General features: G+C 39.7%; 1 protein-coding gene across 2 annotated transcripts in view; it reads left to right on the forward strand.

The window, feature by feature from the left end:
• LOC127353683 (cytosolic carboxypeptidase 4) overlaps window positions 1-26984 on the forward strand; it is a 194130-nt gene that overhangs the window by 155341 nt on the left and 11805 nt on the right. For both annotated transcript variants that reach the window (XM_051383150.1, XM_051383151.1), the window contains one exon: window positions 11334-11482. In XM_051383150.1, coding sequence (XP_051239110.1) covers window positions 11334-11482 — 149 coding nt within the window. The remainder of the gene's footprint in view (window positions 1-11333; window positions 11483-26984) is intronic.

Genomic DNA, 26984 nt, shown 5'->3' on the forward strand with positions numbered 1-26984 from the left:
TACCTAGTCCTTATTGCAAGAGATCTGGCAGCGCTTCCTCTTACACAGCTGAGCCACATTTGGCTTGAGGGAGGAAGCAATTGAGACCCTCAGTATGGCTTGAAGATGCTCATCAGTAAGTCTGGACCTGTACTTTGACTTATTAAAGTTCATGGTGGAGAAGAGCTTTTCACACAGATATGTGCTCCCAAAAAGGCACATGGTCTGCTTGAACATCCTGAAAAGCTCAGGGAAGGTGGGGGGCAATTCTATCAAAAATTGTCCAAGCTTGTCTGCTTTTCCACTCACCTCCCTGAACTTGGCTTTGGGTTCAGAATTGCACTGCAGGTCAATTAGCTCCATTTGAAGCACAGGAGGGGCATCTTGCACATCGAAGGAGAAGGGGTCAGCAAAAATTTTAAAAGTGGCTCTGTATCTTGAAGTCTGCAAACCTGTGATCAAATTCCTCCTGTAGCTTTACAATGGCATCAGCATACTTCTCACCACTGAATGGTGTGCCCGCATCCATGAGTGCCTTGCATGGCAGAGGTTTGTCTGAGAGAGCTGGGCTTTCCATAACACAAGTTTTGTGGAGAATGCTCTGACTTGTCATAGGCAGCACTGACAAGCTGCACCTGGCCCTGTATATTCTTGTTCAGTACATTCAGCTCCTGTGTGATGTCAACAATTCTAGAATGTTAGCGCTGCATGAGTGGCAGCTAGTCACAACAGCTCTTAACTTTGTGGATCTCTTTAGTGTTTTTTATAGTGTTTTGTGTTTTTACTGTACTTTTTTTTAAAGGGGACATATTACGCAAAACCAATTTTTTAATCATTTGATTATGTACATTTGGGACTCTGGAGGGCCTATCAGCAGGCAAAGTGTGAAAAAAGATGACTCAGGCCATGATCGGTCACCCTTCTTTCTGAGGGTTGTCATGGCTGTTGTCAGGGCCTATTGAGATAACCATCCTGGCGTTTTCATGTTGTGTTTCGAGAAAAGAGTGCTAGTAGCCATAAAGAAATACATTTTTGCCATGTTTTTAAGAATAAAATGTGATATAAATCAGACTATGAATGATATATGAACAAACCCCCCCGTAAAACCCTTCAGAATATAAATAGTAATGGAACTACAAGGCTAGGTTTATATTATACTATATAAGTGCTAATTAATTGGAGACTTCTGGCTCATAGTATGGGAAAAAAATAATTTTGAGAAAATTCTTTAAAGATACACCAATCAGCCATAACATTATGACCACTGACAGGCAAAGTGAATAACACTGATTATCTCAATACCATGGCACCTGTCAGTGGGTTGGCAGCAAGTGAATATTTTGTCCTCAAAGTTGATGTGTTAGAAGCAGTAAAAATGGGTAGTGTAAGGATTTGAGCAACTTTGACAAGGGTCAAATTGTGATGGCTAGATGACTGGGTCAGAGCATTTCCAAAACTGCAGCTCTTGTGGGGTTCCCAGTTTGCAGTGGTCAGTCACTGTCAAAAGTGGTCCAAGTAAGGAAAAGTGGTGAACTGGCGACAGGAACATGGGTGGGCAAGATGATGCACGTAGGGAGCCTGATGAAGGTGATAGAACACACAGTGCCTATTTGATAAGTGTTACTGGCTGCTTGCATCCTATTGCACTAGACTAGTCCTGCTGTGAGTTATTAAAGTCAGGAAACTGACATTCAAGCAGAAGGCCACTGTAGGAAATGTAAAAAACAACAACAGATTGACTAGGGTAAAGTAACTTCGTATCCATCTCTCTTGCTCACTGTTTTGAGTGTAATTAAGTCCCGGGTTGATCACTGAGCCTCCAGTCACCATTCTAACCTTTACTTACAGAACACATAAAACTAGAACTATAAAGAGCCTTCAGCACTTTATGGTGTAAGTGCAAAAGAAGAGAATAAGTACAGCCTAATGTTAATAACAGTATGATGAGAGTTACAGGTAAAAAAAAAAGGGCGGAGATATTTAAAAAAATAAGCACGCTATAAAATTAGCACTTCCTGTAGATTTTTGGTTAAAACAGGAAGTGAGCATTCCTCCACATTGGTATGTCTGATTGACACCAAGCTTGGGTCCATAGTTTCCCATGTCTTCCTTAGGCATCATGCATAATGATACAGTATTCCAACAAAGCAGCCCCAGCGTATCACCAGTATGTATGAAACTCGGTAGGCACGTGTAACATGCCGAGACCTACAGAAAAGCCTCTTGGACCCATACCCCAAACCCCACTGGAAAGTCGGCCATTTTGATTTTAATTTTCACTTTCAGCGAACTTTTCGCCTTGTATTTGAACAAACTCCTCCTAGGGAGGATCTGCTTCAAAATTGGTCAGTACAGTCAAAAAACATTGCTGATTAAAAGTTGTGCTATTTGTGACTGTACGTTGAAGGGCGTGTCCATTGCTTTCTGTCAAAGTTTTTTTTTTCGCCTTGTATTTGAACGAACTCCTCTTAGGGAATTTATCGGATCTGCTTCAAAATTGGTCAGCACAGTCCAACAACATTGCTGATTAAAAGCTGTGCTATTTGTGACTGTAAATTTAACGGTGTGTCCGTGGCGTGCCGTCAAATTCGGGCATGGTGAAATTTATGGTGATTTTCCGCATTTTTTTGCGTATGTTATGTATTGTATGTGTTGTTGAGGAAAGTTATCTCTTTAAAGCCTTATCCTTGTGTGTTCTTTTAATGAAGCAATAGGAGAAGATTTAGTTTACTCAATAATCAGCTTTATTCTTAACACCAGTAGAATGTGCAAAGTTTACAGAGCTCTGGGTCCAAACTATAGTATCCCTGACAAGCAACAAAGTGTGTGTCAGTTCACGAAGTCCGACTCTCTATCTCTCCCTGACCCAGTGTTTTATAGTACATCCGTGAGAAACGTCACATTAAGGCGTCGTCTTCTTCCCATCAGCTGCAGGTGCCTTCCCTCCTCGTGGTATCTGACTCCAAAAGTCATGCTGACACCTCCGGGTGTAATGTGAAACTTTATTTTATGCAGATAGACATACATACAAACAGACAATACGCCTGTTCTTTGCTACAGATTGACTAACACTCTCTGTTCTCTGCAACAGACTGATTAACACTATCTAATCTTCACATGTAACTGACGACTTGTTCATTTCACAATACGGAGTTGTTTTGCATGATTATGTGGCGCTCAAGATCCTGTTGTACGGCTGCAGGGAGAAACTGTGATTAGTGTGACCCTAATCGTTGCTGTTAGTTTGCTGTTTATCCATCCTGTTTCTCAGTACAGAGTTCATGCAATATATCAGCCTTCTATTTATTACATGGTGCTCAATCATCCTTATTTGCTAATGCAACTTTAATCAACTTAATCAAGCATATATGTTTTAATCATTGGTCACATGACGGATATAAAACATAACATATCTTCAATTTGAATGAACTCCTTCTAGGGAATTTATCGGATCTACTTCAAAATTGGTCGGTACAGTTGTAGCGCCTGCAAAGTCAGAATCACATTGCTACACACCTTTCCATTAAAACACACCTCCATTCATGGCTTTCTCCGTCATCCACCCACATTCATCTCCTACTCCAATGGAAATAATCCACCGATCCCCGCGCAGTTTGAATCCGTCCTCCAGGAAGGGCATTTGGATGAGTGCAAGTCACCGGTGAACGAGGGAAAAAGAGTTAGAAGGAGAGTCCGTGGAGGAGAAGTGTGACAGCGGCATTAAGCGTGTTTTGAAGTCCGCGATATAGCCGTCTTGTGTATTAAATCCTCGTCGCTGGAGTTCAGTCGGCACAATTGCCTGTTGGATGTGTTTATTTCCTTGTCAGATAAGTTGTCTCAGGAGTCGGGAGAGGCCGGTTCCAGTGGAGCAAAGTTCGACTCTGACTGACTGACTAACTTTAAAAACTTAAAATTTTTGTTTTGGGTGTGTTGTTTGCTACACCGCAACGAGAGAAGCTGGTTATTTTGAGTTTATTTCTCAGCAAAAAATGGTGCTGATTAAAAGTTGTGCTACTGTACATTAAAGGGCGTGGCATCAAAGTCAGCCATTTTGATTTTTTTTTGTCATATTCTGTGATCCTCCTAGGGAATTTATCGGATCTGCTTCAAAATTGATCAGTACAGTCAAAAAACATTGCTGATTAAAAGTTGATTGGATGGACTTCAAATTCGATCACTCAATCTAGACACATTGGTGAGCAAAAGTTAATCAAATATTTACTGTGCGTCAAACGGCATGTCCGTGGCATGGCGCTGAAGTTCCACGTTTCGCAATGAAGAGTCTCACTATGAACGCAGAAGTGTTTTGCACGGTGTCTGAAATGCATGACGACGTAGAGCGTAGAGCGAGTCTCCCTCGGCTTCCGGCGATGAGGGCTTGGGCGTGGGGCGATGCGGGCTGGCTGCTGCTTGCAGCTTTAATTGTATAGAGATTTTTATATACAGTGTTGACAAATTGTACAGAGACAAACGGTGCTACATTATGTGGTTACTGAGTTATAGAGTCTGACAGCTGTTGCAATGAAACACCTATGGTAGCACTTCTTCTTACACTGTGGGTGCAGCAGTCTTGCTAAAAGAGCTGCTTAGAGACCTCACAGTTTAATGCAGGGGATGAGCGTGTTGTCCATGATTGACATCAGCTTGTCTATCATCCTCCTCCCACCCACCTCCTCTATGGAGTCTAGAGGGCAGTCCAGGACAGAACCAGCCCTCTTAACTATTCTGTTGAGATTTTTTCTGTCCCTCTTGGTGTAAAGTCAGTGATGACCTCCCAATATTCCTGATCGTTACCTTCTGATACACGTCTAGTCTACAGAAAAAGCGGTAATGATTCTGAATGTGTCAGAATAACCAGCAAGGAGACTGAACATTTAGTCATACCCAGTATAACATCATCATCATCGTCTTGTTGTTCAAAACACGGAATAAATACTTGCCGACTTATCAATACTTATTGTTGACAGACTTGATTGTAATTTACATCCTATCTCAACCAACAGTCAACAGCTGATATTAAAATTGACCAGTCTTCTCCTACCATGTTAGTTGCCTAAACTTAACCAGACCAGAAACAGCCATATGAATTGTTGTTTGATCTGTCATGTGACTAATTTTGAAAGGCACTGACAAATGACCCATAGTCATTTAGGTATGAGGACTTTTTAAGAAAAGCCTAAAGAGGAGTGTATCTTGGAATGTAGTTGGTGAAGTGTTTTTAGGTTCCTACAGATAGACAGGTCCCACTTGCTCCTCCCTCCTCAACTCTACCCGGGCTACACACACTTTTCCCAAATTGGGACTTTCTGACTCACTAAAAGAGTAGTGAGCTGTAGACCTACAAGCAGGCTTTAGAATATCTATTTTCAGAAAGCTGTGGGTGACACAATCTGTATGTGTTCTGTGTTTCTAGAAGAAGTCAACATTCAACTCATGGATGTAATTCTACATTTAATCAAATTAAACAAGAACCGAGAAAATCAGGGGAGGGAACATTTAGCTGTATTGATGTAACTAATTTGAGTCAGTAGCACTGACACACACACAGATTTCCAAGGCAAACAGGAGGGATGTCTAAATTCATGCTGCATATGTAAACCTTTCCTGCTCTTTCGCCGTCTTTCTCACCCCCCCAATTTTTTTTTTTGTAAAATACATATAACACGTATATAAAAATACAATATACACTCTTAGTAAAATATAATACTCTAATACTAAAAAAATTAAGCAATGGATACGGAACAATTAACACAGGCAGCAGAGTGGTGTGTTCTCTCTGGTAAGATTTAAGCAAAATCAGTAATCACAGTAGAAGACAAATTATGGGGGTATGGTACGGTAACACTTTACAATAAAGAACACAACATTTTGAGCAACATGGCAACAAATGAGGAACAAATGAGAAAGTAACTGCTAGTCAACCTTTAGTTAATGATTACCTCCTAACCAATTTTTTTATGAGAGGGTAATGATTAGTTAATGAATTAAGAAACAAATGTTTTTTAGAATAATTCCTAACCGAGGACTCTATAGTAGATAATGAGAAGTTACTAGAGAACAGACTAACATCCTATATTAATTAAACATTAGTTAATGATTAGTTCATGAATATCTATGAAACCATCATACTGACCTCTTCATCTCAACCTGCCAATGAATGGCACAAAACTAGTAACCACTCATTCATTACTAATTACTTAAACATTAGTTAATGTTTTAGTGGCCCCTTAAGTAAAGTGGCGCATGATACTGAGTGGTCAATGAGTACTAAATCATATTCATTATTTTATGATTAATGAGAGTGATTCCAATTGTCCCCCCCAGAAACAATGCTATAAATGCTCTTGAAAAGGCAAACCCATCTCTGTCATGGTTTTCTTTAAAAACAAATAGTTAGTGGCAAGCTTTAACAAATTGTTTTCTAGTCTACATAAAAAACAAACAAATAACATTTATTTTCATAGTTTTGTTCGTCATATAGATAAGCAATGATGATTGCTGGGCACCTATTCATGAGGAGCATACTCAGCATCCTTACTGTAATCTACCAAGGTCACCTGCTTTATTTGTGGGCAGGTTTTATTCACAAAAATGTCTAAAAAGCAGAATTTCCCACTGTGGAGCTGACCAGCACACATTTAGCAGAAGCGTAGAAGTAGTGGTATTGAAGGACATGAAACAATCCGAGCAGCACAGAATGCTCGTGCTGAAAGTGATTCATTACTATTTTGGGAGGTGATCATCAGGACATGTTTCTAGTTGTTGTCAGCAATAATTATTACACTTAAATTATATTAAATTATTAAAGTCAATTCAAACAAATAATTTTTCCACTGTCAAGAAAGGCAGACTGTCTGGACCTTGAGAAAACTGGTAAATGTGAGAAATATATCTCAAATGACACATAATGTACTGCCAAATATGAAATGTATGAGTGGTTCATTGCCCAGTGTTTACTCCCTTCCTTTGATTAAACTGAAAATAAACGGAAATGAATAAAAAGGGGGCAGGCAGAAACCTCAGCTTTAAAAATAGATTGTAGAGTCTTGTCCTATAACAACGTCAGTCCCTCCGAAATTGATAATCTTGTTAATACAGTCCCTCCAGAAAAACGCGATTATGCAATTGCATAATTCAATGCATAATCAGCCAAAGTCAGCATATTTATGCGGGGGCCGCATTTTTTCGAATACGTCGCACTACGTCGCTGCATAAATTGACGATTTCCATGCAAAATATGCGGGGCTCGCATGTTTTCATAATCACCGCATTTTCGTTGCAAAAAAGTCACATATATCTCAGCAGAAAGTTGAAATATATTGCGTTTACTTCACATAAAAGCAGCCATTTTCCCCTGTTGCTATGGGAACATTATGAAGTGACATAATTACGCGACGTGAACAACCAAAACCTCAAAGCCTTGGTCTTCCTTTACCACAACCAACGAGTCCGCAGTGGAGCATTTGAGAAGGAGGAGATGGAGGAGGAGGAGGAGGAGGAGGAGATGGACGTTCAGGGAGAGGGGATGGAGGATGAGGATGGCGAATGATTGGCCAGTGTTAGAGGCTACGCAGTTATAGTTTTCATTTACACAGTGGACTGTTGTAGTTTCATTCAGGAGTTGATGCAACTTTAGAGTTGTAAGATTGTACTGTTTTGTTACCAGTGGGTTAAATCATACTAGTTTCAAAAACCTTACAGTTGTAAGTATATTAGTAGTATGTAAATTTATGTTACAGTAAGAGATTGCACTTTGTGCATTGGAAGCACTTATTTTAACAGAAGATGTCTGTTTTGTATAGCTACCTCTGTAAAACAGGAAGCACACATTTAATTTTTTTATATTTTATTTATTCATTTTTACAGAAGTGGTAGCATATTCCTTTTGTAAAGCTACAGAACTTGTTTGACTCATCAATGTTTTGTAAGTTTGAGCCATGTGTTTATTAAGGTCTGAAATAAAATAATATGATAACTTAAATATTCCCAGCACTTTCTGTGATTTAGTATGCTTGCTTATCATAGGAAGTAATAAGAAATGACTCTTTACATTAAGGTAGTAGCCTAGTGAGAACAGGGTGTTGGGGTTTTATTTCATAAATATCTGCATATTCCATCGCATTTTTTAAGAAAACGTGCTGCATCATCAAGGATTTTTGCCCGCAACAATCACATAAAAGCTTTTTTTTGGAAGGACTGTTAATAGTGCTGCGGGCTCACTACGATCAACATTAGACTCTATCGCTCCTATAAAAAGGAAATTCTAAAAAACATAAGAGACTAGCACTTAGGTACAACCACCAAATTGAAGCAAAAAACAAGGAAATCGGAAAGGAAATGGCACTCTTCCAAATTATTAGAATGTCGCTCAATTTGGAAAGATAATCTTAAAACTTATAGAAAGGCCCTCCGTAATGCCAGAGAAGCCTGTTACTCAACACTAATAGAAGAAAATAAGAACAACCCCAGGTTCCTCTTCAGCACTGTAGCCAGGCTGACAGAGAGTCACAGCTCTATTGAGCCACATATCCCCATAAACTTAAGTAACAATGACTTCATGAGCTTCTTTTATAATAAAATTATTACTATTAGAGAGAAAATTAGTCACCAAATGCCCTCAACAGGTATCACTGGCTCTCCAAGTTTAGGAACTTTAACTAATGTAAACTCAGATATATATTTAGAATGTTTTTCTGCTATCATCAGTTAACTTCAATAATTTCTTCATCGAAGCCATAATCCTGTCTATTAGACCCCTTCCCAACTAGGCTGCTTAAAGAAGTTGTTCCCTTAATTGGCACTTCTTTACTAGATATGATTAATATTTCTTTATTATCAGGATATGTACCACAGTCCTTTAAAGTAGCGGTAATTAAAACCCTTCTTAAAAAGCCCACTCTTGACCCAGGGGTTTTAGCCAACTATAGACCGATTTTAAGTCATACTTATCAGATTGTTCGCAGTTTGTACATGTTAACGATGAATCTTCAATAAATACTACTACTACAATACTAGTCATGGAGTGCCACAAGGTTCTGTACTTGGACCAATACTATTTACTTTATATATGCTCCCTTTAGGCAACATTATTAGGAATCACTCCATTAACTTTCATTGCTATGCAGATGATATGCAGTTATATCTATTGATCAAGCCCGATGAAATTAATCAATTATCTAAATTACAAACATGTCTTAAGGATATAAAATCCTGGATGAGCTGCAATTTTCTGATGTTAAACTCAGAAAAAAACAAAATTCTTGTACTTGGCCCAAAAAACCTCAGAGACTCACTGTCTATTCAATTCAATTCAATTCAATTCAATTTTATTTGTATAGCGCCAATTCATAACACAAGTTATTTCAGGACACTTTTCAAATAGAGCAGGTCTAGACCGAACTCTTTAAAACATTAATTACAGAGACCCAACAGTACCACCATGAGCAAGCACTTGGCGACAAGGGCAAGGAAAAACTGCCTGTTAAAAGGCAGAAACCTAGGACAGATCCTTCAGCTCTAGGTGGGTGGTCGTCTGTCTCGACCAGTTGGGGTGAGAGAGAGAGAGAGAGAGAGAGAGAGAGAGACAGAGAGAGAGAGAGTGAGAGACAGACAGACAGACAGGTGCACAGCAACAACAGTACTGGCAATGGCAATCTAGCAGGACCATGGCAAGAGGCTCCACTAGGATCGATAAGAACCTGCGAGAAGAGAAAGCACAAGAACTCCAGGGAAGAAGTGAAGTTAGTGTCTAAAGATATAGCTACTCTAGATGGCATTACCTTGCCACTGTCAGGAATCTTGGAGTTATGTTTGATCAGGACATGTCATTTAATTCCCACATTAAGCAAACCTCCAGGACTGCCTTCTTTCATTTACATAATATTACAAAAATTAGACACATCCTATCAGATGCAGAAAAACTAATCCATGCATTTGTTACTTCTAGGCTGGATTACTGCAACTCTTTATTATCAGGCTGCCCCAATAAGTCCATAAAGACGCTCCAATTAATTCAAAACGTTGCAGCACGAGTACTGACAGGAACTAGGAAAAGAGATCATATCTCTCCTGTACTAGCTTCTCTGTACTGGCTCCCTGTAAAATGTAGAATAGAATTTAAAATCCTCCTCCTCACCTACAAAGCTCTTCATGGTCAGGCCCCTTCATATCTTAAAGAGCTCATAGTACCCTATTACCCCACTAGAACACTACGTTCTCTGAATGCTGGGCTACTTGTGGTTCCTATAGTCTCTAAAAGTAGAACAGGAGCCAGAGCCTTCAGTTACCAAGCTCCTCTCCTGTGGAACCAGCTTCCAGTTGTGGTTCGGGAGGCAGACACCCTCACCACATTCAAGATTAAGCTCAAGACATTCCTCTTTGATAAAGCTTATAGTTAGGGCTGGATCAGGTGAGTCCTGAACCATCCCTTAGTTATGCTGCTATAGGCCTAGACTATCGGGGGATTTCCCATGGTGCACTGAGCTCCTCTCTTCCTCTCTCTCTCTCTTTCTGCACTCATTCATGTCATTAGCTTTTAACATACAGTATATCAAAATAATTTCCACAGTTAATTTTGGGACTTTTCATAAAACAACAACAAACCTGTTGACACAAATGAAAAAGTGAGATATTAAATCGTAATATTTTTGTTGGGACATTTAGTATTATCCATAATTGTCACTACAGACTGCACAGGATCTCTAATAGTATAAAAGCACTACTCAAACTGACATAAGCAACAATATTAACTTTGCACTTGTCGAATGGAGGAAACAAAGGCATCGCCCTCTGCATGAATAATAAAATAATGCAAACAACCTGGTTTAGCTAGTGTTAGCTAACACATGTGCAAAGACAGTCAGTAAAGTAGTTGTACACCCTACCACTAAACACAAATGTGCATGAAAAATACACATAACCTCTTAAAATAACACAATTTTGATTTCTTACCTTGTTTTCAAACGTTTTCGACGGCCGTCGAAACGAGTTTCGAATGGCAGACAGCATAATTTGAAGCAGAGCGACCTGATATGAGATCATTAGGTCATATGACATGAAAACCTCTGGTCTGAAGTGAAAATACACCTTAAGTAAAAGTATTGCTTTTATTTTTTTCTCAGTGTTATTTACTTTTAGACAAACTAAACAAAATAACAACTTTTGTATCAAAGTTATCACATTATGATGTGGCTTCCGTGGTCACTCACTCACTCAGACAGACTCATATTTATCGGGCTGGCCCACTTTGTTGCGGTTCAACCAAATAAATGTGTGACTGAGTGAGTGCATGTGTTTACATGTGGGCATAAGCTTTATTTTTGTTTGGACAATTCTTTTCTTTTGTTCGCGTGTAGGGCCTGCAGACAGGAACCAGGGAGCTGCAGGAGATGGGCGTGAAGTTCTGCCAAAGCCTGCTGTCTGTAACCAAAGACACTCTTTACAGCAGGAGACTCATCAACCACATCGACCTGGACCACAACATCCTGGACCACAAATCTCACAAGTAAGACTCTATCATGGCAAGGCCTGTGGTATGTTCATTTTTATCAAAATGCCCTTATAGGAGCTCAAGCACAGAAGTCTCTGTTATCCAGGAACTTTTTCTTTATTGTTAGTACTTTTCCACTATGCATGCTGTCATAAAGCATTCAACACAAGTCAAGTTACACAGTATGTCCTTATTACACCTTATTGTTATTTAAAACCCTGTATTATACCATAATACACTAGATTTTTTTTTTAGATGATTTCAGCTGCAAATGGAAATGTTTGCATGTAGGTAATATATTTCTCTGTCCATTTTTTGCTCTTTACAGGCAGTTATTTTGGCAATGATTAAGAGTTTTGCAAGTCTAAATTGTTGAGTGTAGAATTTCAAATGATACATTAAGTTAAATGTTAGAAAAGAGAAAATTATTCATTTTTAACAACATCACATTTTATTTAACCATGTATACACCAAGTGCCCGGTGAGATCTAGTGTTTCTTGTATTTGTTACTGTGACAGTGCAAACTGTGGAGCAGAGTGAGCTCAGCCTTGTAGTTTTCAGAATTTTTGGCCTTAGGTCATAAATGGAGAGTCAAACAGCTGTGTGCTTACCTAAAGGTTGCCCCGGGCTACAATTGAGAGTGTGAAAGTGCTTATCCCGAAAGAAATCCATCACATATACAATACATATTTCTCCACTGACAGCAGCCTCAAGACCAGACCAAGACCAGAATGCATTTCAGCTTGCAGATCAATCCCTGTCTCCCTCACTGAATTTTGTGAACATCAACCAATAGCATGGTGCATGTTATGCAAACTAATATACGGATGTATGGTGGTTGGTATGTCGGATATGGATGTTAGCAGTGACGGCTGGTGGTGATTTTGGGTGGGTGGGCTAACAAATGCTTTACATTCATCAATACGTCACACAGCAGCAACAGTAGCATCACATCAAGTTACAGCAACAACATTGTATACTTTGTTATAGCAAGTGCTCTACGGCAACACTCCTGTCCCATTGTACTTCTAAGAAAGGATTTGTCCTCTTCAGTGTACTGAAATGAACACCTCTCTGACTCTGCAGATGTCATGGGGGTTGTGATGGCGATTTGCGTTACTTTCAGTGTTTCAGAAAAAGTTCTCTGAAGATTGCTCTCAGTCAGCATCCTCAAAAGTGACATTGCGGACTTTGGACCAGCAAACTCCACACTGCTGTACATCACCATCAGCTCACCTTTCAGTTTCTCTCTGCAGATCATTGGGTAATGTCCACATACAATGTCCAGCTGCATCTGCGGGAAAGTGTTCTTAAACAGCAGAAAGAGTTCAGGGTCAATTAGTTCGAAATACACAGACAAGTGCCTGGCTTTCTCAAAGCGAGCCTTTGACTGCTCGGCCATTATGTCGGCTACTGACACATCAGAGTATCCTGCGCGGCGTTGAAGCGCTTGCAGCGGCTGCAGCTGTGTCTGCATCTGGATGTGGCTGATTGTCGTCTGTGGTCAGCTTATCCTTCAGTTAAGATATGGAGCATGAAAAAATCTACAGGGCCTGTCTTGTTTTTAGAGATTCTGTGGTCCGTTTCTAAGAAAGCTGTAGAGAATATCTACATGCATGAGGGCAGAGTGGAAAAAATATTAAAAAAATAAAATAAAGCTAACGTCCCCCAGAAGTGCAGACAGGCCGTGCGCTTGTTGGATTGACACGCTGTCCCAAGAGTGATTGTCCCGTATTTTTTAAAAACACTGTTTCAAAGTGTCCTGAGGGTCAAACACGGTGTGGACGGTGCGGCTTTTAAAGTTCCACCTTGTCTGTCCTGACGCTTGGATCCTCCTGCCACACACTTCATCCAGGACTGCAGTTCTCTTGGGGACTTGGAGAAAAATGTCGCAAAAGCTGAGATGTTGGCAAAAAATATTCTGAGTGGTGTGTGAGATGAGCAGGCTGTTGCATGATCAGGTTTAACTGGTGGGCATAGCAGTGCGCAATGTGTGTGTGAGGAAACGTTTCCTTTAACATGGCCTGTAGGCTGGATGATGCGTTGCTCATTACAGCTGCCCCATCGTACGTCTGTGCAATCAGTTTGTTCTTCACTTATATGGCTGCAGCTTCTCCAGCAGCAGTGTTTCGAGTCCCGCCGCAGTTCTGTCCACTAACAGGGAGAAAGTGAGGAATCTTTCCACCACCATGGAGGCTTCAGTGATGTACCTGAGCACAATCCCACACTGGCTTACACAGGCCACATCTGTTATCTCGTCAGCTTGCACAGCCACAAAAGATGCCTGCGATATTTCATCCGCCAGTTTTTGTCCATATATAGCTAACATACAACTAGCAACTCATTTTGGCTGGTCTTAGATATGTACTTTGCAACCGGTGTGTTTGACAGGTGATCGGTTAATTGACTCTCTAAAAAAGAGAACTGGTCGACAAGGTCCCAAAACACGCCCCGCTGGAGTGAAGTGGGAGAGTCATCTGACCCCCTTAGGGCAAGCTTGTGTCCCCCACAAAATTTTATACAGTCCACATTCCGTGATAGTGAATGCCTGTTTTTCTTTACCAGCTCGTTGTGTCTCTGTACAGCGGTGCAGTGACCTTCATCAAGCTGACAGGCGAAGCGGTGACCTTCATCAAGCTGACAGGCGATGTTCACTTTACGAAGCAATGACAACTTTACACTATTTCCAATGTAAATGGATGGATGGTAATGGACCTGTACTTGTATAGCGCCTTTCTAGTCTTCAGACCACTCAAAGCGCTTTTACACTACGTGCCACATTCACCCTTTCACACACATTCACACAGCGATGGCAAAGCCCATCGAACAGAAGCTAATGCATTCACACACATTCACACACTGATGCACGGCACCGGGAGCAATTCGGGGTTCAGTATCTTGCTCAAGGATACTTCGACATGTGGCACCAGGAGCTCGGGATCGAACGTGGCTCGTGCTGCATTCATGTTTCCTAATTTTATCGGATAAATGTTTCAAATCCACAATTCCTTATTGGGTCCAAGCCGTGTCCCCTCCAAAAAGATGGGAAACAGAAAAGTGAATTCCTAGCTACACTTGCCGTTATCCAGTCCGTTCACTGAGACCACGTCATTTGGATGATGTGTCCCCAATCTCTTCACTTCCAATTTTTCCTCCAATGACATTAAAGAAAATTGATTAGAAAGTAAATAATCCACCTTGTTCATGTTCATGCTAACGCCCGCAATTGCCACAGTTGCTCACTTCCCGCTCTCCACATTCTACTACGAACTAGCCTCACTGTACAGTAGCTACTGTGCTGTGATTGGTCGAAGGTCACTGTACTGTAGCTACTGCGCTGTGATTACTCGAAGGTCACTGTACTGTAGCTACTGCGCTGTGATTGGTCAAAGGCACTGGCCTTTGGGCTGAATGAATTTAGCCCAAATGGGCAGCATATGAAGGGTGTGTGTCAAGACACCTGTCAATCAAAATTAAATGGAAGCTTACTAAGCTTGGGCTGGAATGAATTTAGCCTAAATGGGTGACATATAAAGGGGGCGTGTCACGACACATGTCAATCAAAATTGAATGGAAGCTTATGCTACTGTGCTTGGGCTGTAAAAATTAAGCCCATTCACAGGAAAAAACCCAAGATATATCATATATCCTGGGTTGTTAGTATAATTTTGCACAGATAACCAGCCTGTTGAGTATAATTTTGCACAGATAACCAGCCTGTTGAAGATGTCAAATGGAATTCTAGGAAATGTAGGAAATTGCCAACTGAAGTGGCTGTAGATGAGAGAGGTTGAAGTTGGTACTCCTCAAAAGTTAATCACACTATTTTCATCAATGTTAATTTGAAAAAGATTCCCCCTCCCTTCCCACACCTTAAATGGCACATGGGTCAAAACAAAACAAAGTAAACAAAAACAAAACAACAACAAAACAACAAACAAATGAAAAATAAATACATTCTGAGAATATATACACTGCATACACACATTTAAATACAAATAAATAAAAGAGACAACAGTCATAGATAATACTGACAGCCACCACTTCACAAAATATATCTTAGCTTAACTCTTACCCTCTCAAGGGCCCCCGATAGGGCATCAACCTTTTCTCTCTCTTTTGCATTACTGATTTGAGCCACAGAGAGTTCTAGAGGAATAATGTTGCCAAGGAAAGGATCCATTGCGAGATTAGGCGTTCATGACGAGGTTTACACCTTACTACTAACAATTTTTTGGCAACTGTCGGACCTAAAAGCAGAAGTCTTCTCTGACATTACTTACATTTATTCCATAATCATCATTCAAAAGTAAGACACAAGAAAAAAATAGGGATATTGGCTTCTTTTATATCAGACAACACAAGTACAACTGACATGCAAATAGGTTCCTACTTCATTAATATTATATAATGTGCAGATGGGTGTGGGACAAAGCTGGAATCGAAAACTTTTCCTAGGAGTCAGAAAGAATGTGTGAATACATTTAAATTTATGATTTGATCATTATAATTTCAGGATGAGCATGATGACCACATTTTCCCACACTCTTTTTCATTTAACAGACTCCTCCTTACAATTCTTAAAGTCAACATTCCAGACCTTGGTCACACCCAACGATGGGCATGTATCTTCTCAGAACGTCTTGTACATGTATATTGTACAAGATACAAAGCCCTCAAATTTAGGTTTGATCATTATGCAATTAAGAAGTGGCTGTATGGCAAATTATTTTTCCAAGTAATCCAATGAGGAAAATTGGTGTATGTCTATGCCATTTGTGAAGAAGATACTGAGATTGTGTAATGGTTCACAGATTTTTACATTAAATTTTTTTTAAAGATTTTCTGCAAAATGGAAAAATATAACTTTAAGTTAATAATCGCTCCAGAGCAATTTCTGCATCCATGTTTTACACTTGATTAAATAAACAATAAAAAATGTACATGAATTAGATTAGATTAGATTAGATTCAACTTTATTGTCATTGCAGAGTACAGGTACAAGACAACAAAATGCAGTTAGCATCTATCCAGAAGTGCAAAGCAGTGAAGTGCAGAGTAATGTGCATATGTAAAAAAATATGTAAAAAAAAGTAACAACGTTATAGAGGCAGACACCCTCTCCACATTTAAGAGTAGGCTTAAGACGTTCCTCTTTGATAAAGCTTATAGTTAGGGCTGGATCAGGTGAGTCCTGAACCATCCCTTAGTTATGCTGCTATAGGCCTAGACTATCGGGGGATTTCCCATGATGCACTGAGCTCCTCTCTTCCTCTCTCTCTCTCTTTCTGCACTCATTCATGTACCATTAATGCATGTTACTAACTTCGCTTCTTCCCCGGAGTTGTGGTGCTTTCTCGTCTCACAGGTTCTTATCTATCCTGGTGGAGCCTCCTGCCATGGTCCTGCTTGACTGCCATTGCTAATATCACTGATATTAGTGTTATTATTATTAGTAGTATTATTATTGCCACGGTTACTGTTGTGTCTGTTGTCGCTGCTTGTTGTCCCCCATCGTTGCTGTTGTCGTCGTCGTTGTCTTCTTCATGTTCATCATCAGTCACTACTATTAGTTGTTGCTACTGTTGTTGCTGTGCACCTGTATGTCTGTCTCTCTCTGTGTGTGTGTATCTCTCTCTCTCTCTCTCTCTCTCTCTCTCTCTCTCTCACCCCAACTGGTCGAGGCAGACGACCACCCACCTAGAGCCGAAGGATCTGTCTTAGGTTTATGCCTCTTAACAGGCAGTTTTTCCTTGCCCCCGTCGCCAAGGTCTTGCTCATGGTGGTACTGTTGGGTCTCTGTAAATGTTATAAGGAGTTCGGTCTAGACCTGCTCTATTTGAAAAGTGTCCTGAGATAACTTCTGTTATGAATTGGCGCTATACAAATAAAACTGAATTGAATTGAATTGAATTGAATAGATATATATGTCAATATACTGGCAAGATATTTGCCAGACATTATATACAGACAGCTAGATATGATTACACTATAGGTAGAAATGAAAAAAACACAGAAAGAAAGACAGTTCAGTGGGAGTTCATTGGGATGGGGGGTCTCCTCGATGCAGAGTTTAGCAGGCTGACACCTAATGGAAAAAAGCTGTTCCTGAGCATGCTATTATGCAACCTGTGTTCAGCATAACACCATATTTTTCCATATTATTACAGAAAACACATACGACAGAAACAAAAACAATGCTACAAGTGATGGGGCCTCCCTGACATGAGGCCACCACCCCATGCACTGACTTATTGCAATGGTGGATGTAAACATTAGCTGGTAACAAGCTAAACTTAGACTCTACAGTCATTAACAAACAACCTACCAGTGCCACAGAAGTACAACATGAACATCACTCTAGCCCAGTGTACTTAATGGATGTTACCAGCTTACCTGCAAAATGCAAAAATATCACTTTAGGTTTACAACCACTCCACAACGTTTTCTGCTTCCATCTTGTACACAGAGACTCTCATTTTCTGACGTACTCATGTGAGATTCCCTGTAGCACATACACTGATCACATAGCAACATTTTGACTAATATGAACACTTTTCTTTCCATAAATACATTTAATCACATAGGGAACACATGGGTTATCTACATATGACTTATTGCGTCACAATTACCAGCTGGGGCCAGGACAGCAATGGCCTGTCGAGATATTGGAACCATTAGTAGGGCCCTGCCAAAGGATCTCTACAATCAGGCTCATATGTAGTTAGCAGATCACAAATATAGGCAGGAGCCTAAAAACCACAAGTGAAATCTTGAAATCAATTTCTTCTTGCTTGTCTTAGGTGTTAAATTCCTGGCCTCAACGTTTTGTATCAGTTGTACTCAATTGGATGTTTTTTCAAAAGGTACACCTAGGATTTTGCTTTTTTTAACTTAAACATTAGATAAGGCACTCAGACTAGACAGGGTAGTGTCATTTTATTTATTAACTGCAGTGATATGAGAATACATAGATGGTAACAGGCTTTATCAAGACATAGTTGCACATCAGCCATATTGTTATAGCCTTATCTCTGTAGGTCTCTGTAAAGGTTGTGGACAGAAAAGGTCTCTGTTAAGATGTGGAAACAAAGGTCTCTGATTTCTGCTTAATTTTACAATGATTATTGCTATATTTCTGTCATAGGTAATATGTTTTTCAGCAATGCAGCCGAAAAAAGATTAAAGCAAAAACAGTCTGAAAGAGCTAGCCTACTGGCCACAGCATCTGAACACGAATTAGGTGCCATATTCAAAATCTCCTGATTTTCTAGATTTGAACAATTACATAATAAAGCTGAAAAAAATACAGATTAAAAGAAAAAATTAGCAAGTTTGAAGAAGTTACTGGTATCTGTCCTTCATTCATTTAATTTTCTTTCGGCACATTATTAGGTGAGCTGCATGCTTGTCAGAACAGCTAAGCAGTATTATTCATAAAATGTCATCAACCATTTAAATGTGAGTAAAGGAAGATCCATCACTGATTTCTTGTCATTTATGGGTAATTACAGCATTTATTTCCTGTGACATTGATGGGACTACCTACCTCTCCCTGAACAGTGTATGTCTGTCGACAATTCTTTGTCTGTCCAGTGTGATAAAGGGGTCTTCTCTTTCATATTTCACATTCTTATTCATCACACGCAACCTATATTAGTAGTAGAGTGAGCTGATGTCTTTTTTTTATTAAAGATTGCTGTTTTTACAAAAATCTTAATTACCTCCAAATGGAAATTGGATCATGCCTGTGTGACCCATTGGTGCTGCCAGCAGTTGCCTTTCACCTGCAGGAGGGCATAAGGTTCATGTTAAAATGAGATCCCTAACCCCCTCAAATTAATTGATTGATTTGTGGCTGATTTACAAACAACACTGCCAAAATGCTAAGTGGTGGTGGGGTTTCGATGCCACTGTGTTGAGTTTTTCACTTTCCTCAATCTGTCTTGCGTTTTCCTCTTTACAATATGAGGGGACAGACAAGAGCATGTCATGCAGCGAGGCAGTATTATTAACTCATCTGGGTTTGCAAGAGTTGCTTCCCTTTCTCAGGCAATACACACATCAATTGGACAAATCACAGTTTTTGCAGCCGGCGTCACTGTGATGTATAGTTACCTTTCTGGGAGGGGCACATCAGACTATGGCATAGGCTATGGTGTAGGCATCGCTGTACTTACAGTGTCGATATGATGCAGAAATAAAATCAGGCTTTTGGCGACAAAAAATACATAGGTGGAAAAAAAAAAGGATGGGTTTGAAAAATAATTTTCCTTGAGAAATATTTTGAGTGGAAAAAAAAGTATGGTAAAAGGGTTTAAGCACTCCCGGGTCATTGCTTCACATGTGATTTGGGAAACAGAAAACCCTGCACTGTAAAAAAAAAAAACATAACAAAACAAAACAAAAAAACTTCTCTCCCAGTTAGTCTTTACTATTTTTTAAAAAGTTTTAAGTAATGTATTAAAGCGCTTTTACACTACAGGCCACATTTGGCCTTTCACACACATTCACTAACAACTGCCCTTTCACACACATTCACTAATTCACAAACTAATGCTTTCGTACACATTCACACACTGATGACGCATCATCGGGAGCAATTCGGGGTTCAGTATCTTGCTCAAGGATACTTCGATATGTGGGGGGAGGAGCTGGGGATTGAACCAACTCTTCAGTTAGTTGACGACCCGCCCTGCCTCTGAGCCCCAGCTAAAATTTAAACTTTAAGTAATATTTATGGACCGAGCCAGTATCAACTGGAAGGTCCCTATTGTTTGTCGAATGTTTATTATTATTATTAGCACCTTTCATTGCATTTTTGACCCCCTGAACATATACAATGTTTCAATGAAATGTCCGTGAACAAAGTTCCGAGTTCCTTCTCAAAGTTGTTTTATCCAATTTGCATGAAACTATTTACATAGCATCTGGAGAACGTCCTGGCAAAGAAAGTGATTTAACGTATTTTGCTATTTCAAGAAATAAGCACCTTATAAAATTAGCACTTACTGTAGATTTTTCGTCAAAAAAGGAAGTGGACCATTTCTCCACATTGGTATGTCCAATTGACACCAACCTTGGGTCCATAGTTCCCCATGTCTTCATCAGGCATCATGCACAATTTCAGGCCATTGCCACAAGGTGGCGCTCTTTAAAATGAAGAAGTTTATATCTCCACATCGGCACGTGTGATTAAAACGAAACTTGGTACGATGATTGCCCATGGCTCCCTGAGGCTCGCTAACAAATGTGTAAAAAACATGCCACTGGTGGCAGAGTAAATCACTGTGTGTAATTATGAATATGAAATTCACAGGGCATGTGTAGACTAGAGCCTGTAGCTCACATACCAAAAATCGTGTTTGTTGTGTTTGTAGCGCCCCCTGTAATGTTTTAACAAAGCAGCCCTCTCATACCCCAATGACTCATACCCCAAACCCCACAGGAAGTTGGCCATTTTGATTTTCATTTTTGACATTTTCGCGTTGTATTTGAACGAACTCCTCATGCGGGACTTATCGGATCTGCTTCAAAATTGGTTGATACCGTCAGAAAACATTGCTGATTAAATATTGTGCTATTTGTGCATGTACGTTGAAGGGCGTGTCAGTGGCGTTCCGTCAAAGTTGGCCATGTTGAATTCCGTGGTCATTTTCGGTGAATTTTTCGCCTTGTATTTTAACAATCTCCTCACAGGGGACTTATCGAATCTACTTCAAAATTGGACAGTACACTTAAAAAATGTTGCTGATTCAATATTGTGTTATTTGTGCATGTACATTAAAGGACGTGTCCGTGGCACTGCCGTCAAAGTTGGCCAGGTTGAATCGAATGTTGAGCTGTGATGACATTTCTGGCATTTCAGGGCTTCAATTTGAAGCAAACTACTCCTACAGATTTTATCGGAATTGACTTCAAATTCATCGATCACTGCAATCTAGACATACTGATGATCAAAAGTTAATCAAATATTTACTGTGCGTCAAACAGCATGTCCATGGCATGGCACTGAATTTCCATGGTTCACAGTGAATAGTCACGCTATGAAAGTCTTTTGCATGGTGTCTGAAATGCGTGACAATGTAGAGTGGTCTCCCTTCCGGAGATGAGGGTTTGGGCGTGACGTGACGTGACGTGACGTGACGTGACGTGACGTGACGTGACGGGTCGTGACGGGTCGTGACGGGTCGTGACGTGGTGTGGTGCGGCTGCAGCGGGCACCTGCCACGCAGGCCCCGACACGGGGAGATGGTGAGGTCCCGCCCACCGCTGCTTGCAGCTTTAATTTCAGTTGCAATTGTTAAATTTTTAAGCACCCAAATAATGAACATTCAGGTAAAGGAGAAAAGAAGAAAGCAAAACAGGTGAAAGACAGCTGAAGAGGATATTTCCCGCATATTTCGACAGAAAACATATTCAAGATCACAAATTAAATCAATTAGGTGTGTATGTTTTTGTCCCTATGTCCCCTAAGGTTCCATAGTTATCAATAACTAACTATGGCTATAAATAATCAAGTTGTGCATTTAATGTCCTTATTTGAGGTCTGGTAATCTAGTAATTTAATTAATTCCATTTAATTAATTCCAGTAATTTCTACACCGGCAGCACATGTTCTTTGCTCTTTGTGAATCCATCTGTAGCCATGAACTACAGCAGAACCTTGGAGCTGAGTTTCTATCAACTGAATAACATTCCCACTATTATAAAATTTCCCCATAGAACAGAAAATAGAATGAGTTCAACAGAAGTAAAAGGTAAAACATGTTTACAGAATGAATCCATACTTAAGTATTTCTGGCCAGGATCAAAATAAAACAATTCAATTCGAGCAGACTAGAGCAACCATGTTGAACGGACATGAAAGACTATAAAACTCTGATTAATCCAACGGTATAAATAAAAGAAAAAGTCTGGTAATATTCTATATTTTTCTGACTGTCAACTAGACTAAAACCAATATAATAGATACAATAAATAAATAAATAAAAATTCTAAATGTATCAACCTACAAGTATGTGTGCTTTTGATAACAGCTACAGTGGCCAGCTGTTTTAGGAAATTAAAAGCTTTTTTTAAAAACTGTTTTTAAAGGTTATATATATGAAATTCACTTAACACAGGATATTGTACTAGAGCACCAGCATCACAGACCAAAACAAAACCATCTTTGTTAGTCTTTCCAATGTCTTTCCAGCAATCACCAATCGTAATTTTACTTTGCATATCAATTTAACTTAATAACTTCATCCAAAGTGGACAGAAACAAAATAAAACTCACCAAAACTGTCTTTGTTAGTCTTTCCACTGTTCCAACTTTGGTTGAAATAAAGGCAGTTTCAGTCGCTCTACTCAGCTGGAAACGTCTTCAGTAGGAACCACCATAGTCAGCGTAGGGAAGTCAAAAACTATTGAGAGAGAACAACAGACTTATCCTTTAATAGTTTAGGAATTATTAAGAAAAAATAAATGTATATTAAAATATAGATGCATGCACTGATGTTATATAATACAACGAAGAGGCCATATCAGAGCATCATTAATAATATAACAATCTCAAAAGATATTTTAGTCAGACAACTCACGTTTGAAATGTTTATTACAGCAGTATAGCATATTTCGATTTTGGCGTCTAGGCTACGACCTCATAATTCCCTGCAGATATGTTTACATAGAGATATTGGGGAGTGACAGGCAAATACCTTCAACCACTAGCTGAAGCTTACAGGTGGATGCTGGGGTGGTAGTGGGGCTTACAGCGCAGCAGGCAGCAATAGGGATGCAGGGCAACAGCAGCATTGACAGGGCAGAGGGAGAGATTAAATAGACCGTGGTTAGTAATTATGGACTGAGGCATGTCATGTGTGTATGGCAGCGCAACTCGAGTTGACTGCCTGAACTAGCTTACAGGCTTCACTCCATTAGTGTTAGTGACACATGTAAGTGTGTTCGTCAGTCCAACTAACCAATCACAGTTTACTCAGTCATCATCAATTCTTAATTAATGCTTTAATTAATCAGTGGAGATAAGGCATATGCCAATTCCGACTTCCTGAAAAGTATCTATGCATTATTAGTACAAAAACAACATATACAAATTAGAGTAATATTGAAATATCATGGGAGATTAAACCTAGAGGGATTGGCAATGTAGGAGTTTCTGTTTTTAATCACCTCCATTATGTTGTCATTAAGGGGGTTAACAGAGAGGTACCATGGATGCTATTTTCACTGTACAGTGTGTATTACTGCTAAAATACATGGCACATTGTTATGTCACTTTACAATAAACTGTGGTAAAAATTGTAGTTTATCATGTCATGCTGTTTTTAATAAATGTATAATTATTGTGTGTCACACTGTGACTGTTTTGTGTTTGGATGTGTTGGACACCTCCACCTCTTACACGTCGCTCTCCACAAATACTTGCTAGGAAGTATTTTTGCAACGGTAATGCAGCTCTGCACACTGGCTCTCATGCTGGTGTTGCTGTTCTAGTGTGATGTGTTTTCTGTATAGTATATGCACATTGCAGTGATTAAGGTGTGTGGTCATGACAGGTACTGTACAGCAGAAGATATTCCTCATAACGTTATGTGGCTCTGGCTCTGTAGGGTGTTGTGTGTATGTGGCCCACAGTGCATTGGCTGTCAGATATAATCCGATTAGACATTTTCTCTTGATAAACAATCCAATTGCATTTCATTACGTTATCCTGATTAATGCATTTTTATCAGGATTCACACTGAGCTTCTGTTGTAACTGAACTCTGAGTGAAATCTTGTTTGTGAGTCAAATATAAATCAGTTAATCTGCTTTTGAAAAGCCGTTTGATTACACTTCACTGCAGAAAATTGCAGTAATAAAGAAATTCTCTTAATGTTTTTCATAATTGTTTTGTTGATTTTTCAATCAAGAGTGTGCAGTTTTGTATACCTGAGTAACTGAGTTTGTCTTAGTCTGGTGTGGGTTTATATGAGATGTGTTTTGTAGTATTGAGTTACATTGTTGGATTGCATTGGCATGGCGTTCCAACATTACTGAAAAGCCAACATCATTATATTGAGACAATGATGATCTCAGTTTGGGTAATGAAGGCTGATGACCGTATTCTATAATTTTGTAAGTATGGCTTCCATTTATCAAAGTACTCCAGTCTTTCCTCATGAGAGTTACTGTATCTGTGTGCCTAACGCAATTCTAAAAAAAATAAAATATAAATTTTTACCTTACACAGGACAAATTATTTACAGATCAGATATGAATGCTGGAGCAGACAAAAATAATGCAATTCAATTTCAGACTTTAATTGATTTTAAATATAAAAAGTAATCTGCAGGGTCAGCCCCAAATATCTCCAAGAAGAATAAATGGTAAATGGACCTGTACTTGTTCTGACCAGAGCGCTTTTACACCACGTGCCACATTCGCCCTTTCACACACATTCACTCAGTGATGGCAAAGCCCATCAGACAGAAGCTAATTCATTCATACACATTTACACACCGATTCACAGCATCAGGAGCAATTTGGGGTTTGGTATCTTGCTCAAAGATACTTCGACATGTGGCGGGAGGAACCGAGGAACAAAATATAACAAAAAATAATTTTGTTGATATTTTTAAAAGGTCTCTGAAACATCTTTTGACATTTGACAGGTCTTGTATTGAATTGTAACTGCAAAGACAAATATATTACTGTACACATTCTTTGTGAAATATGATCATATTCAGGTGTAGATGTTTGGTGTAATATTGATCAGTTAGCAGACAGACAGACAGACAGACAGACAGACAGACAGACAGACAGACAGACAGACTTTATTGATCCCAAGCTGGGAAATTGCTGTGTAGCAGCAGCATTACACACAGCAACAACACAATGAAGTACACAGAACAACCTAGACATATAAAAAAAAAAGTATAAATAAGCATTTTATTAGCCTTTCGGAGAAGATGTGGGCGGCTGTGGCGCAGAGGCAGAGCGGGTCGTCCCCTAATCGAAGGTTGTTGGTTCAATCCCCGGCTCCTGGTGCCATATGTTGAAGTATCCTTGAGCAAAATACTGAATTGTAGGAATGTATTAGTTTCTGTTGGATTGGCTTTGCCATCGCTGAGTGAATGTGTGTGAAAGGGTTACATGTGCCATGTGGTGTAAAAGTGCTTTGAGTGGTCAGAAGACTAGAAAGATGCTATACAAGTACAGGTCCATTTACCATAAAAGTATTTACAGAGACCCAACAGTTCCTACCATGAGCAAGCACTTGACAACGGCGGCAAGGAAAAACTTCCTTTTAAGAGGCAGAAACCTCAGATAGACCCCCAGCCTAGGTAGGTGGCCGTCTGCCTCGACCAATGCAGCCCCGTACGCAACAAACTGTGATTCACTATGTGTTCTGACACCTTTCTGTCAGAACGAGCATGAACTTTTTCAGCAATTTGCCGCCCATGACACTTTCTCCGGTTCACCACTCTTCCTTACTTGGACCACTTTTGATAGGTACTCACTACTGCAGACAGGGAACACCCCACAAGAACAGCAGTATTGGATCATCTAGCCATCACAATTTAGCCCTTGTAGAATCCTCATGCTACCCATTTTTCCTGCTTCTAACACATCAACTTTGAGGGAAAATGTTTCACTTGCTTGTGATATAGCCCACCCACTGAAATGTACCAGATAATCAATGTTATTCACTTCAGGGGGGACTGTGGCTTAGAGTTAGGGTGGGTCGTCTACTAATCGGAAGGTTGGTTGATCCCTGGCTCCTCTTGCTACATGCCAAAGTGTCCTTGAGCATGACCTTTACCCCCCAGTAGCTTATGTATGAATGATTAGTTTCCTTGGTGAGCAATCGGCAGACACGTGTGATTGGGGTGAGTGTGGCATGTAGAGTACAGCGCATTAAGTGGTTGAAAGACTAATTTAATAGACTTAGGTCAGCTCAATTGTAAAGCACTTTGGATAAGAGTATTTCATATGCTTCATATTAGCCAATTTTGCTTTGCTTCCAGTCTCATCCAGTCTTCATACTAAGTTGGCTAACTAAGAATCTACTCCAGCTTTATACTTAAAACATACACTAGATTTATATCCATCCTCTCCTCTCATTCTCACATATTTGTCAAAAAACTTGATTCCTTCAATAACAAATATTTCAGTGCAAGAAACTGCCAAGGTCACATCATACTTTTTACAACACTCTTTTTTGCTTGTTATCTTTGGTTAGGTTTTTCATTAATTGTCTCCAGTCTGTTCAGATACCCTTGGATTGATAGTACAGACAGCTTTTTCCGTGGCTACTTTTTTAGCTGTTTGTATTAGAAGAGATCATGAGAGTTTAGTTCTGGGAAACCTTTGGCAGAAACAGACCCAACGATATGAAAGAGATCTTTGTGAAAGGAAGAGATATTTAGAAAGTCTTAGCTGGGACTGAGTGTGGAGTTAAGGCCAAGCCTCCAGTGCCTTCCCCTCCTGTGCTCTCTCACTCAGCCAGGAGAAGACACAGACTGC

The sequence above is a fragment of the Dicentrarchus labrax genome, unplaced genomic scaffold (genome assembly GCF_905237075.1).
Source record: "Dicentrarchus labrax unplaced genomic scaffold, dlabrax2021, whole genome shotgun sequence".
NCBI lineage: Eukaryota > Metazoa > Chordata > Actinopteri > Moronidae > Dicentrarchus > Dicentrarchus labrax.